The sequence below is a fragment of the Sciurus carolinensis genome, chromosome 14, assembly GCF_902686445.1.
Source record: "Sciurus carolinensis chromosome 14, mSciCar1.2, whole genome shotgun sequence".
In the NCBI taxonomy this organism is placed as follows: Eukaryota; Metazoa; Chordata; class Mammalia; order Rodentia; family Sciuridae; genus Sciurus; species Sciurus carolinensis.
This window is the reverse complement of record NC_062226.1, coordinates 66,527,476-66,541,924: the sequence shown is the minus strand read 5'-3', so window position 1 is coordinate 66,541,924 and position 14,449 is coordinate 66,527,476. Positions and strand designations below refer to the sequence as shown.

Here is a 14,449-nt window from a genome sequence, read left to right as displayed (position 1 = left end):
GACAGAGAAGATTATATTTAGAGTTTGGCTCACACCTTTTAAAATATTTAGACATATAGTACTTCAGACCCTGTAAATGTTAGGGTTGGGCATGTTAGCACACCCTTTATTCAAATAAAACAATGAAAAGAACAGAAAGAGCTCTGTTCCTAACTCCCCTTGAGTCTCCCCAAGAGCTCCCCAAGAGTTCCCCTTGAGGTTACCTGCTTTATCTGATAGAACATGATATTAATTTATTACATTAGAAAAGTAGGATTGAATTTTGATAAATGACTGTTTGAAAATCATTAACTGAGCAACAATGTAGTCGGGGGAGGGACATGTTCTTTTTGTATCAAAGAAACCTTTACAAACAATGTGACTGAGATTGAAGTGTTTGTATTATCATCACACAAGGCCTATGTCTTTTAGAGAATCTCATTTTTGTATTTTTTAACAGTACATTTTAGTACAATAAGAGTATAAATAAAATCGGATAACAATTCCTTTAAATTTAAGATCTTTCCCATATCAAACAAAGGCTATTATTTATTAGCAGTACCAGCAATAACCATTTTCACCTGTGATTGAGAATAAAACTTCCCACAAAGTCAATGTCTCCACCAGAACCACTTGAACTAGGAATGGAATAACAGAGTGTGGCAGAGGCCAGTAGGTGGAGCTATCATGCTTAATCTGTGCCAGAGGATCTTTGACACCTATCTTGTTCCTCAGTTGGAGCTGCCCAAGTAGCACCCAAACTAACTCTTTCCTAGATAACCTCGTGGTGGGCTTTGCTGAAGGGAACTGTGTGCTGAGATTTCTCTCCTGATGTCTACAGTGACCATTTTAGTCATTGAAATGTTTTAAGAAATTTTGAACTTCTATTTTTGTTCCTTTTCCCACATTCAGCTGTCAAGTTGTAAGTTGTATAAAAACCAAAATCCTTCAGAGATTCTCTGAAATATTCTAGGGAGAAGCTGCACTTCTAGGTCTAGGAGTTTTATTTTTCTGAATAAAGAAATCCAGTGTCTCAATCATGAAACCCAATGAGAAATCCTGTAAGTTGGTAGTCTTTTTTCCACCATTCTATTGCACTTCCGTCCTGGAATGAATATTTATTTTGTTTTAGTACTTATTGTGGGATTGTGTTTAAACCAGATTTATACACAAAATTCTTTTCATTCCCTGAAGAGGACTACAGAAGAGGTTACAGCTCAGAGCCAGCAGGGAAGGAAAGCAAGTACAGAGAGCTACTGAGTAGGGATCCCCGAGGGAAAGGGTTGTATCCCTGGGCTGCTGAGTCAATAGGCTCTTTTCTTAAATGCAAGGAGAGAAATAAACAGGATGACAAATCAGGAGAAAGGGGGAAAAATGGGACAAAGTATCTGTAGAGTCAGTTCTTAGGGACTCAGAGATGAAGGTATACAAGAAGCAGCTCTTCCATTTCTCCAGATGGGGGTCACTTTATAATTGATTTTAAAGTTGTCAGAAATTATGCTAATGTGTAGGAGCAGATTTATAGCTAAAACCAAACTACAAATTCTAAAAAAATAATTTCAGTTTATGTCTGGTCTGTGGGTGGGTATGAAGGAGTTGAAGGGTGTAATTTGTTGTTGCTGTTTTCTGGCAGACTTAGTTTTCCAATTGCAATTTGCTTAAACTAATATTCCCTTTAGTTTGCATATCCTAAACATCTACTAACAAAAAGTAAGAGGGGAAGGGTGGCAGGACTATCAAGAGACAAAGTTGAGAAGACCTGGAACAAAATAATAAAAGCTTATATGCTAGGCATCTGGCTTATCATTGTGGGAGAAAATGAGCATATGAACATGTATATGTGTTTTGGGAGTATACTACAGATAAAAATAAGCTAATGAAACAAATAATCCTTATTCTGAAACTATACAAAATTTATATGATAAAAATTTTAAATGTGAATTAAGCCCATCTGACTATTTGGAGACATGAAATGTGAGACAGTCCTACTTTCTAAAGTTAGTTCTCCCACATTTTTGGGGGGGGGGTTGTACTGGGTATAGGGGTTCTTTACCACTGCACTACATTCCCAAATCTTTTTATTTTATTTTGAGACAAGATTTTACAAAAGTTGCTGACAGTCTTGCTAAGTTTCTGAGGCTGGTCTTGAACGTGTGATCTTTCTGCCTCAGCCTCCTACCAAGTCACTGGGATTAGAGGCATGTGCCACTGTGTCTGGCCGACTTGTTAGTTTTGATTTGGGGCAATTTTCAACCCGTTTTCCTCACAAGTTAAAAGGACACTAACTCATCTTTTGCAAGGTTTTCATAAATATTAAGTAAGAATGTAAAATATAGCACAATGACTGTCACAAGGGCTAACCTCAATTAGAAAAAAAAAACATTAATGATACTAAGCTTTATCATAAATAACAATAATATAACACTTGACAAATATTCTACATATTTTCTAAGCTGTTACTATTTAAAATTTTTTTTCTATAAAATATCTAAACTTGTAATAGAATTCATTCCTTTAAAAATACTCTTTATAACAACTGAGTTGCTTAAGGCCTTGCTAAGTTGCTGAGGCTGGCTTTGAACTGCAATCCTCCTGCCTCAGACTCCTGAGTTGCTGGGATTATAGGCATGCACGACCATGCCTGGGTTTATAGCCAATCTTTTAAAATAGGAAGAAAAACGAGAAGGTGCTTTAATTATTCAACAGTAAATATCAATATAGGAAGAATATTTCAGTAATACTTTTAGGAAAAAAATTAAGTATGGATTTATCATCTAAAGAAAAATGCTCAGATTCATCCAAGCTGATGTACGCAAAGTAGGAGGAGATAAATCTTCAAAACCTAAAATTGGCAAGGAACAATAATAATTTGACAGAACTTTGGAATTAAAGTTCAGTGAACAAGTAGCATTTGGTAGAAGTACAACCATAGTAAATAAGCATGAATATGTAAAGTAAAATTGAACTAAAGGAAAACAAATTTCAATGAGCATTATTCCAATGCAATTAGGAAAAATACACTGAAAATGTGTGGCCCCAAGCAACTCAATGAGACCCTGTCTCTTAAATAAAATATAAAAAAGGGCTGGGGATGTGGTTCAGTGGTTAAGCGCTCCTGGGTTCAATCCCTAGTACCAAAAAAAAAAAAGTTTGGCTATAGAGGTGTTTAACAAATATAATTATGATCAAAGGAACTTAAATATATTCAATCTATTAAATATTAAAAATAAAAATGTTTACTACAGAAAATCACTTTATGAAGCAATTGAGTTTATAGATTCAGTGAATATATTAGCAGACTATGTATATTTTAAATAAATCAAGCATAAATACCATAAACTTCCAAACATGAACATCCATAAAATTCAAATGAAAGGATTTTTTTTTTTTGCTCAACTTATTGTAGTTGTACAGAATGCCTGTGATTTACATTTTTTTCATTTAACAGGTATGTAAACAGATGTAACTTGTTTATTTCTACTCTTAAAATTTTACCATTGCCAGAAAACCTATGGGCATACTTAAAATGTTTAAATAAAAATTTGAAAAATTCATAAATTCTAGCAATAAATAAAAGTTGTTCCCTATCATCTAGGCAAAGGAAGGAAGGAAGGAAGAGAGTGAGGGAGGGAGGGAGGGGCTGAGTTCTGGAATTGCATATGCCATAAACAACTTATTAGGAAGAATTAATGAACTAGCAGATCAACATACAAAAGCTTGTGGGACTGTGACCCTGTTTCTAGTTTGGGGGTTCACTTGTTGAAATGAAGTGTTACAGTGAATGTAAAAATATTATTTTTAATGCTTGCATATTTTGTTTATGTGTTAAACATGTGTTGCTCTCTTGTTCCTGCTCAAATAATGTTAGTTTTAAAATTCATTTATTGAGTCCATATTAATGAAAAGATACTTTACTTGTTCTTAAATTGCTTTAAAAGGAAAGCCTTTTTTTCTTTCTTTGAACCTATGTAGCTCTCTGACAACTCTCAAAGCATCAATAAAGACAAAACAAAAGACCAGCAAAGACTGGTTTATAGGTTTGCCCTACTAACTACTGAACTGTTTTTGCTCCAATTCTATCCCAGCCTGAAGCAGGCAATAAGCATGGTAAATTAATAGCAAAAACATTGGTGCCAGACTGCTTGGTGTGTGACTTTGGGCCAGTTATAAAATGGTTCTGTGTCTCATTCCATTATCTATAAAATAAGTATAATAGTGTCTATTGAACAGGGATTTTTTTTTTTTTGGACAGTGAGAGTACCAGGGATTGAACTCAGGGGCACTCAACCACCGAGCCACATCCCCAGCCCTATTTTATATTTTATTTAGAGGCAGGGTTTCAGAGTTGCTTAGTGCCTCACCATTGCTTAGGCTGTCTTTGAACTTGTGATTCTCCTGTCTTAGTCTCCCAAGCACCTGGGATTGCAGGTGTGTACCACCACTCCCAGTTCAACAGGGTTTTAAGTTGTTAAGTTAAAGTATAAAGTATTTGGAATGGTGCTTGACACACTATGATTATGTGGGGAATAGGTTCACTTGAAATCTTTGACTTTCTATCCTAATCCAATTCTTCCTCCTCACGTTTAAATTTCAGTGTTTATTTATTTTTTTTTAATTTGGTCTCCCTTGTACTTGAACCTCAGATTTCCCATGATAACTTCCCACTAGCTGTGTTCCCTCCATCTCAGATGTAACTTATGTGTGCTTCCTTGTGTTGTGGTCTCAACCCCTTGCTTCCAGATTCTTTCTAGTTATTTCTTTTTGGCCTCTCTTTATCACTTCAAATATCAGTTCCTTGGTAAAGCCTTCCACGCTAGAAATAATTGTTCCTTGCTTTAAGCATTTCTATATCCCTTAAATTTTTCCTTTATAGCACTTAATAGAATTTGTAATTATGTGACTAATTATTAAATATGTATTCCTCACTAAAATTTAAGTGCCTTGAAGGTAGGATCAAAATCCATTTTGTTATTATATCTAAATCACTATAGTGTTTGGCCTAGAGTAGCTACATGAAGGATACTTGTTAAATAAATGAATATATTAATTTTAGAGATTAGAAATCTGGGATTCAACACAAGGAGATACAATTTGTCCACTATAAATGCAGAACTAGAAAGAGAATTCAGTTCTTCTGACTCGAAGTCCTCTATTATTTCTAGGTGCTAAATCTTAATTATATAAATCATACAAAGAACCATGTAATTAGTATTATGTAAATTTTAGAATGAAAAGTAAAAACTATAAATCACAATGAATAGGACCACCTAATAAAGTCTGGGTGAATTGGGCCTCTCTGAGGAACTGATATTGAGACACAAAGTAGGAGATAGAATGGGCAAGGAAGGCAAACAAGGGGGTTCTAGGTAGGAGGAACCACTTACATAGTGGTCCATGGCAAAATGAGCTTGGTGAATGAGAACAGGGAAGATGCTACTGTGATTTTAAGAGAAGGAGTAGGAAGCGGGAGGTTGAAGTTAATCAGAAAGGCAGGGAAAGATCATGCTAAGACCTTGTGTATCAAGGCAAGGATTTTCTTCATTAACAAACAAAAGGTAAAGTCACTGAGGAGTTTAAAGTGGGGGATAACATGATCAGTTTTGCATTTTTGCCAGATGTTAATGATTGCACTTAGGATTTGAGAATGAGAAGATCTAGTAATTGATTATAGGCAGGAGTCAAGATAGAAGGACATGCAAAAGATGAAGCTTAGTTATCTAGCATGTCAACAGGCAGTATCATGTGCCATTTACTGAGAAAGAGCAATCAGTAGAAAAATCAAAAGTTTAATTAAGTGCTTGTGTGTAATAAGCTCTCAACAGTGACGATTATTACTATTGTTATGCTGGTTGTTCTTACTAATGATTAAAAATCATTTGCTACAATACAGGGTAATGGTGAATTTTATGGATTTCAACAGATTTGGGCCTGACCTATTGTTCCCACAAGGGTATATAGGCACTTTGGGATTTGATGTTTGAAAAGGGAAGTCAACCAAGAGGAAAAGGTAGGATAGACTTAGGATAACATGTAAAGGGAACATGAGAAAACAGCTTATTCTTTCTTGAATTTCTTTCTTCTTTACCCCCCAAACAAGAAACTTTTGATATGATAATATGACCATGGTCAACAGATCTACGAAGCATCAGTGTTATATGGGAAGAACAAACTTAGAAAATTAGCCCTAATTTGACTTCTGGGTTGAAAAACGGAGGAACACAAACAGACCAAATACGTTTCATACAAACTGGGTATGTGTATAGTAAATGAATAAATCAGGAGATCTAAATCTTTGATATTACAGAAGGTACTGTATGTCTTATTGTTTTCATTTAGATTTTATTCATATAGTTTTGCCTCATGTGACAATGTCATATTCATTTATATTGTTTGCATATAGCAAAAGAAGATGTCTATTTGAATGATTAGTTATTAGATTGATCATGCAGCCCCTTTTAATTCTGGTGCAGTACTGTCTGTATAAAGGGGCTGCAAAGCCATCAATGACTTTTTACCTAAAGATGCAAGGAAAGCATAGACCATGCGTTAGAATTAGCCACATGGTGTTAATGAGAATTTCTGTTATCACATCCTGCTCATTTTGTTAAAGAAGCCCCAGAGCATATGAAGTGGATGGCCAATGAGTTCAATATACTGAAAGGTGGGTCCATATCAGAAATCTTGAGCTCTGAGTGAAGAAATCTTACAGTTAAAAAAAAAAAAAAAAAAGAACTCTTACAGCACTTAATCTATATGCCAACAGGACAACAAGACATCTATATAACAACAAAAGAAAGAAAGGAAAAAAATCTAAGAACAGTTCAGACTGGTGACATAAAGTTCTGCCTAATATTTAAAAGCTATAGTGATTCGTGCTTAAATTCACACATGTCCATTTGGCATCATGTAAGCACAATCACTACTGGAGAACACCATACAAAGACATATACATTAGTATACTGTGAGAAATTTAAAGAAAAGGAAATGATGAGTATTTCAACTGACTTTCTGAATATGTTTGGCAAGCATTTTATTCATACTAGAAATACTTATGGAGGTCCTTGAAGTATTTTGATATATTTTTATTTATGCTTTTATGTTATTAAGTTAGGAAAATCATCTAAAATATTTATCTTCAATATTTCTTACTTAAATAAGCACATGTAAATAGCTTAAAAATGAAAATGTTTTCATTACTGCTTTGGGTAATTTCTGTCTGGACTGGTATAATTCAGCAAGATATAAAGTACCCTTTCCAATGTGACAAAATGAGCCAGCACTGAATCATTTGAGTGTTTGCATCTACCCCTCATTATACTTAGTTATATTAGCTTCAGAGTTTTTGCTTTTTTGATATTTGTCAAAGAGATACCCCTCCACACACACATTGTTAGTGATTAGAAGCATGGGCCTGAGAATTATATGTGTTTGAAAAAGGTGTCCACCATATTTTAGTTATGTTACCATTTAATCTCTCTCTCTCTCTGAGATTTCTGTATAAACCTCAGAATCTCATCTATAGAAAAGGATAAAGAAGAATCTACCTCAAAGAGTTTTTGTAATTGTTAATGTTTTATTATGTGTAAAGAACTAAGAACTGTGCCTGGTACATACTATATGTCTAAAAAATGCTAGCTATTATAAGCATCATCATCATGACCACCACTACCACCACCATCATCATCACCATAATCCTTCCAAAAGAGAATCATTCATTTTGTTCTTGAAGAATGGGTAAAAAAAAGAGTCTATAAAATATTTACTCTTTCCTTTACATTCCCAGCTCTTAGCTTTATCAGAAACATTAATCTTTCTTATTTCCCACTTGATAGTTTCTTTTTTAAGTCTAGTGGGCCTCAAGTTTTTCTTTTGCATAGACTCTTACATAAAGTAGCAAAATATTTCATGACCTTTCACATGATACAATCTACAATTTTAGAATCATTGGATTAAAAATAAACATATGAACAGAGAGATTTAAGGATATCTTACTATAATTACATAACCCCTCTAGGGTCTGAGACTCACTTTGTTAGGAAACAATGTTTTAATCAATAATTAATATACTTAGATTGAAATGTAATTCAGATTCTTAGGGAAAAAAAAAAAAAAAAAAAAACCCCGTGGGTCATAGCTCTTTTATCTTCCTTACCTCGCCCATGACTGCTATCGGTGTCTCTCCTGTTGCCTGAGCAACACGATGCTCTACTAAGTAGAACATGTACTCATCGTAGAGTAGACGGATCAGGTGGAAAGAGCCAAAGCTAGCAGCACTGCGCAAGGTTAAGTCCCGAATAACCATTGAGCTGTGCCAAGAGAAAAGACACATATGCAGCCAATGTTAGTGACAAGGGTTAGAGTTTAACCTATTTTTCCTCCTAACAGAAGTTAAGTTGGGAGCCTATGTAGTTGGTACAGCAAGAAACCTGACAGGAAATAAATTCATTACTGAAAGCGCTTGGCTTAACTCATTTAAACAGTATTGCAAAAAGGTAATCCTCCATAAGGTCTGATCTTTATTAGGGCTAGACACGTCTTCGGTGGGAAAAACCACTTTCCCATTATAGGCATGTCTGCCTCTTCCATTAAACTCATGAATGGATCAGAACTGAACAAAAACATTTTTTTAAAGGCTGTTAACTCATCATCAATATAAGAAAAAACAACTCAAAGTAAAAACCTTATTGATTATGTAGTAAGCACTCTGTCACCTCTAAATGGTAATGGCGCTCAGGGAATACTTTGAGAAAAATATGTATTTGTGCCAGACAACGGGTACAAAAATACTAAACAAAATTCCCAGGAGTAACCATATAAAATGTAGCTAAGTATGTACAGGGATTCCAGCAAGTGTCATTAGAAGGCAAAATCATTAAGTGTTTCCACTTTCTTACTGATTTTCATTTGAGGTGTTTTTCCAGTAGAAATAGGAATCATAAAATCAATTATAAAATTCTTATCTTTGAAAATGTGGATATTTAATTTATATTAATATCCAAATTTGAACAATATTAATAGAAAACTAACAAGTTATCCCAAATAGAAATGAGTTCAAAACAAAATCTCAGATTCCTGAATGATGTGCTAATCATTAAGATTGTTCACATACTTTAAACTTCTTTAATATTTGTAACTTAGACCCAGAATGATGTGTATATTTATGTAGGTATATTTTTCATCATTTTCATCCAGTGGCTTTTTTCTGAAGATTTTTGACCTACAAATACTAAAAGAGCCATTATATTCTCAATTGGAAGAGAGAGAATCTCACAAATGTAATCCTTATATTTCAGGGCTTGTTTTGCAATGAAGAATTATAAAATGCAGGAAAATGGATATCAGAAGACTGAATTTTGGTTTTCTGCTTCATTTTTAACCTTTTAAAAACAAAAACTCTATTAATACATCAAATTCTATACACTCAGTTTGACAATTGAATCAAAATTAATCGATTCAATTGAGATCATCATTGTGCATCTGAAGCACAGAAGCCCTGGATTCTGATTCTGGCTGTTCATTGACTGACTGCTGACCTCAAGTAAATAATTTCCCACACACTGTCTTTTTCTCTTGGGAGAAAATAAAAGCAATGCTTTTAGTCTTATCTAATTCATATGGTTATTTCAAGATAAAATGAACTAAAGAATGTGAAATCAACTTATGAGTGAATAGAGCAGGACTCAAATATAAGAGACTGTAGTTATAACAGACTAGGAGGAGATGAGTTTATTCTCATTTGTTTATGGCAGTAAAAATGGAGATTGGTATGTGATGATGACAGGGGACCTCTCATTCTGTGGATCTGTGTACAAAAGAAAAAAGAAACCACTGATTTAAAGTTAGATTCAGGTTGTCACAATGTGATCTTGGTTATGATCACATAACCTTTTTTGAAGGCTCAAAACTTAGCCTGAGAGTGAAGTGAGATAATGTGAAATAGTTATCCTTTATCTGTGGTTTTGATTTCCCTGCATTCATTATCTATGGTCAATTCTAGTCTGAAAATATTAAATGAAAATTGCAGAAAGAGTAAGTTTTAAATTGTGGATGGTTCTGAGTAGTGTGATGAAATCTCCTGCCATCCTGTTCATTGTTGCCTGGGATGTGACTCACCCCTTTGTTAAGTATATCCACACTGTGTATGCTTCTTGCCTTTTAGTTACTTAGTAGCTGTCTTGGTTATCAGATCTACTATGATGGTATCACAACACTTGCATGCAATAATGCTCATCTTTCTTAAGAATGGTCCAAATGTGCAAAAGTAGTGATGCTGGTCATACAGATATGTGAAAGAACAGTAAAGTGATTTCTTTAAGTGAAAAGATGAAGGTTTTTGACTTAAAGAAGGAAAAAATTGTGTGAGTAAGAATGAGTCAACTGTGAAATTGTAAAGAAAAAGGAAATTTGTGCTAGTTTTGTTGTCACATCTCAAACTGCAAAGGTTAGAGACACAGTACCTAATAAGTGAACAAGGCATTAAATTTAAGGATTCAGTACTATCTGTGCTTTCAGGCATCCACTGGGGATATTGGAATGCATCCCTCATAGATAAGGTAGGAATACTGTACATGGTCACTACATTGTTATACAGGTTGGATGGAGTTAATAATATATTCATTAGCATAAAAAGTAGTTCCAGTAAATGATTCCCTACAGTCAAATACCTAAACGGATTCTTCAAGTTTAGAACTCTACTGTAAAGGTGGATAACTAAAAAAAGATTAATATCTTCATTTATGTACTAAAGAAGTAAGACAAAACTCTATTTATACTTCTGTCCTTGTCCTTCCTAAAATTCAGGGTTGCATCACCAATATGTAAACATAATTTACATGAATATAATAAGAATTTTAAATTAGAGATCTTTCCCCATGGGAAAAAAATTAAAGCAGAGTATTCTCTACCTAAAAAACAGGAAAAACAACACAAAAGTAACAATGAAATGTTACATTACATTTTATCCCTAATACAAACTTAAAGACAATAACTTTTGAAAGTGTTGCAAGAGTAAAACACTCATGCTTAACTGCATCCATCTTGCTGAAAACAGTTAATATTTAAAAATAGAACAGAGAAGACAAATAACTAGCAAACATACAACAGTAAGACTAATTTTATTTGAAATTACAAAAATGCAAATTAAAGCAAGACACCTCCCATTACCTATCATACTGAAGGAGGTTACAAGACTCAGTGGTACAGAGGGATTGAGAAAAGCTGTTTCTACAGGTATAAATCTACAAAACTTGGGTAGAGGGGAATTTGACAGTATTTGTCAAAATTTAAGATGTTAAATCATTTCACATAATGATTCTAATTCTAGATATTTACACAAATTAGCAAAGTTAGTTTTAATTGAAGCAATATTTGCATTAGTGAGAAAAAAGAAATATCCACTAGTAGGATGCCGATTAAATACATCATGACTCATTATATTTAGAAGTAGAAGCAATTATTAAAAAAATAAGGTAGACATATAGTTCATAACACGGGAATATCTATTATATGATATTAAGTTAAAGAATCAAAATTTATTAGCCCATTTACACAAACACCTTTACATCATTTAAAAATCCTAACCCTAAGTAAATGAGAATATGTAATTCTATTATCTAATACTTTCTTAATACTAAGATCACACACTTCATTAAAATAGCATGTTATTTTAAAACATTTATCTTAAGATAGATGTACAATTGAACAAAGATAATCACTAAGTAATTTTAAAAAATTCTATCAAAACACTATCAAAATATTCAAGAAAAAGAAAATAAGGGAATGTATAAATAATGTATGACGTATATTGTGAGGACATTAAAAAGTATAGTGGCCCCTCCTTGCCTACAGTTTCACTTTTCTATGGTTTCAGTTACCCATGGTCAACCTCAATTTTAAAAGGCAAACTTAGGAAATAAAATAATCATTAAGTTTAAAATTGTGTGCCGTTTTGAGTAGTGCAATGAAATCTCATGCCGTCCTATACTGTCCTGCCCAAGATGTGGTCATCCATTTGTTTAATGTATCCACACCATATATGTAACCCACCTGTTACTCACTTAGTAGCTGTATCATTCACTGGATCAAATGATATAGCATCATACTGCTTATGCTCAAGTAACCGTTATGAAGTAGCCTAACACCATGCTATGTCACAATAGCCCTGTTATTCCTCTCATTTCATCTCCTCCTGTAGGCACTGTATCATCTCACTTCATAAGAAGGGTAAGTATAATAAGGTTGTGAGGAAGAGAAACCATATCACCATACTCATAAAACTTTCCTTATAGAATACTGATTCTATTTGTATTATCATTGTTAAACTCTTATTGTGTCTAACAATTTAAACTTTATCTTAGGTATGTATGTATGTATAGGAAAAAGAAAAATGTGTGTGTGTGTGTGTGTGTGTATGTAGGGTTTGGTTAACACTTGGTTTCAGGCATAAGCTGGGGTCTTGGAACATATCTCCTATAGGATTACAGTATGCTTCTGGAAATATTTAATGACAAGAAATTCTCTATGTATTGGGTTAAATGACAGATATTCAGGGAAAAATACAGGTAATAATCTTTGGTAAGCAACTGGATCCCAATTTTATTTAACATTAAAAGAAAATATTTTACCAGTTTTTTTTGGGGGGGTGAACATAGTAAAATTATGGGTAATTTAATATGATCTTTGTATATACAGTTTTTTAATTCTCCAGATTATCTAATCTGAGCATATGTTAATTTTACAATAAAATATCTGTTTTTAAAATATAACATTCATTATGTTATAGAAAAATAATTGTGAGTCAACTGCATGTAATACATTTTTGAAGGGATAAATATCACAAACAAAAGGAATTTGTTGTTTATATGTTTCTAAATTCTAATTTTAGGCCTTTATAGTTCTCTTAAAATATAATAATTCTGAAATTATGTAAAGTCAATTATTTTTTTCCAAGAGAATTTACATTCATTCATTTAATAAATGCTATGTTCTCATTCTGTGTCAGGGTCTTCTTTTAGAACAAATGAGAAAAACTTTAGTTTCAACAGTTTACTTTATAGAAGTAAAAATCAATAAAAACACAAGTAGATAAAAAAATTTTTCTGAGGAGATGATATCTGAGTGGAAATTGGACTAAAGTGAGGGAATGAACCATAGGAACACACAGGTGAAGAATTTCCCTGGCAGAAAGTTTCCCTCACTTTCCCCTTGGAGAACTATGTTTTGTTGTGTTCACAGAAATGCCAAAAGGCACATATGACTGGAGGACAGTGAGCAAAGAAAATAAAACTTAATCAGGTCTAGAGGTTACCAGCAGTTAGACTATGTGGGGTCTTGTGACAAGGTCTCTGGATTTTATTTAAGCATTTTGGAAATTTTTGAGCTGTTAAACCATCACTTTATTTCAACAAAAAGTATACATGTAATACTAAATTTCGTTGGAAAATTTTTAAAATAATGCTAATTTTCAATTATGATGCCTAGTATTTTTTTTAAAAAACAATACTAGTAAGCATGTCATGAAATTATTGTCATATATTTTAAAGAATCAGTTGGATTGTATCATCAATACTATGTCTACTTCATTCTCTCTTAGTTGGGCCTCTACCCTAGTGCCAAATACTAAATGACAGAACTAACAGTTTCATTTGGAAAGGTATTATTCAATTCAGACTTCTGTTAAGATATATTGCAAAACTAATTCCATTGAATATCATGTTGCTAAGTTACTATGACTTCAACTCATTTTAAAATTAGAGTTGTAAATGTTAATTATTTTATAATGGATGAGAAATATCTTTGTGTATTTATCCTTATAACTTCTGGTATGGAAATTGAAATATATATCTTAACATATGATACACAACCCTCTCTCTGCATATGTCAGGATGCATCACATTCTTCTTAAGGAAAAGATGAGACTATCATAACCCTGACTCCATGTGAACTCTGAATTGTAAAGTTAAATCAAAAGAGTAATTTTGGAAGATTTTTATATTGTCCAGTTGTAAGGCAAACTAGATTCCCTGTGTTCCCTTGTCCAATACACAGTATGAAAGCTATGCATTTTTCCCCCCAGTGCCAGGTTTGGATCCAGGGTCTTGCACATGCTAGGCAGGTGCTGTACCACTGAATTACACCCTGGTCCTGAATTTTGAATTTTGTTCTTTAAAAATGGAACATTTGGATTACCTACAAAGTGGCCCTGAGGAATGCTTTCTTCTGTCACCCAAAACACACAAACCGAGTAATGGCCCACATTACTTCTCCATTTTTGCCCAAGAAAGGTGGTGACTCTTTTCCTACCTCCCAGAAAATCAACATTAGCCATTCAAAGCCAGGTAAGGCAAGGACAGACTGCATTTGGAGAAGAATGTATTTGCAACAATAGATGAACTGCTGTTAGCATGATTCTCTGCCAGTTCATTTCTATATTTCTGTGCATGTAAATATATATACAGAATTTTAGAAATTA

The 14,449-nt window shown here is 33.4% G+C and overlaps 1 protein-coding gene across 1 annotated transcript in view; it reads right to left on the bottom strand.

Moving 5' to 3' along the window:
• Rfx3 (regulatory factor X3) overlaps window positions 1-14,449 on the bottom strand; it is a 287,161-nt gene that overhangs the window by 19,054 nt on the left and 253,658 nt on the right. Inside the window, exon 15 of the mRNA XM_047524971.1 lies at window positions 8,132-8,285. Coding sequence (XP_047380927.1) covers window positions 8,132-8,285 — 154 coding nt within the window. The remainder of the gene's footprint in view (window positions 1-8,131; window positions 8,286-14,449) is intronic.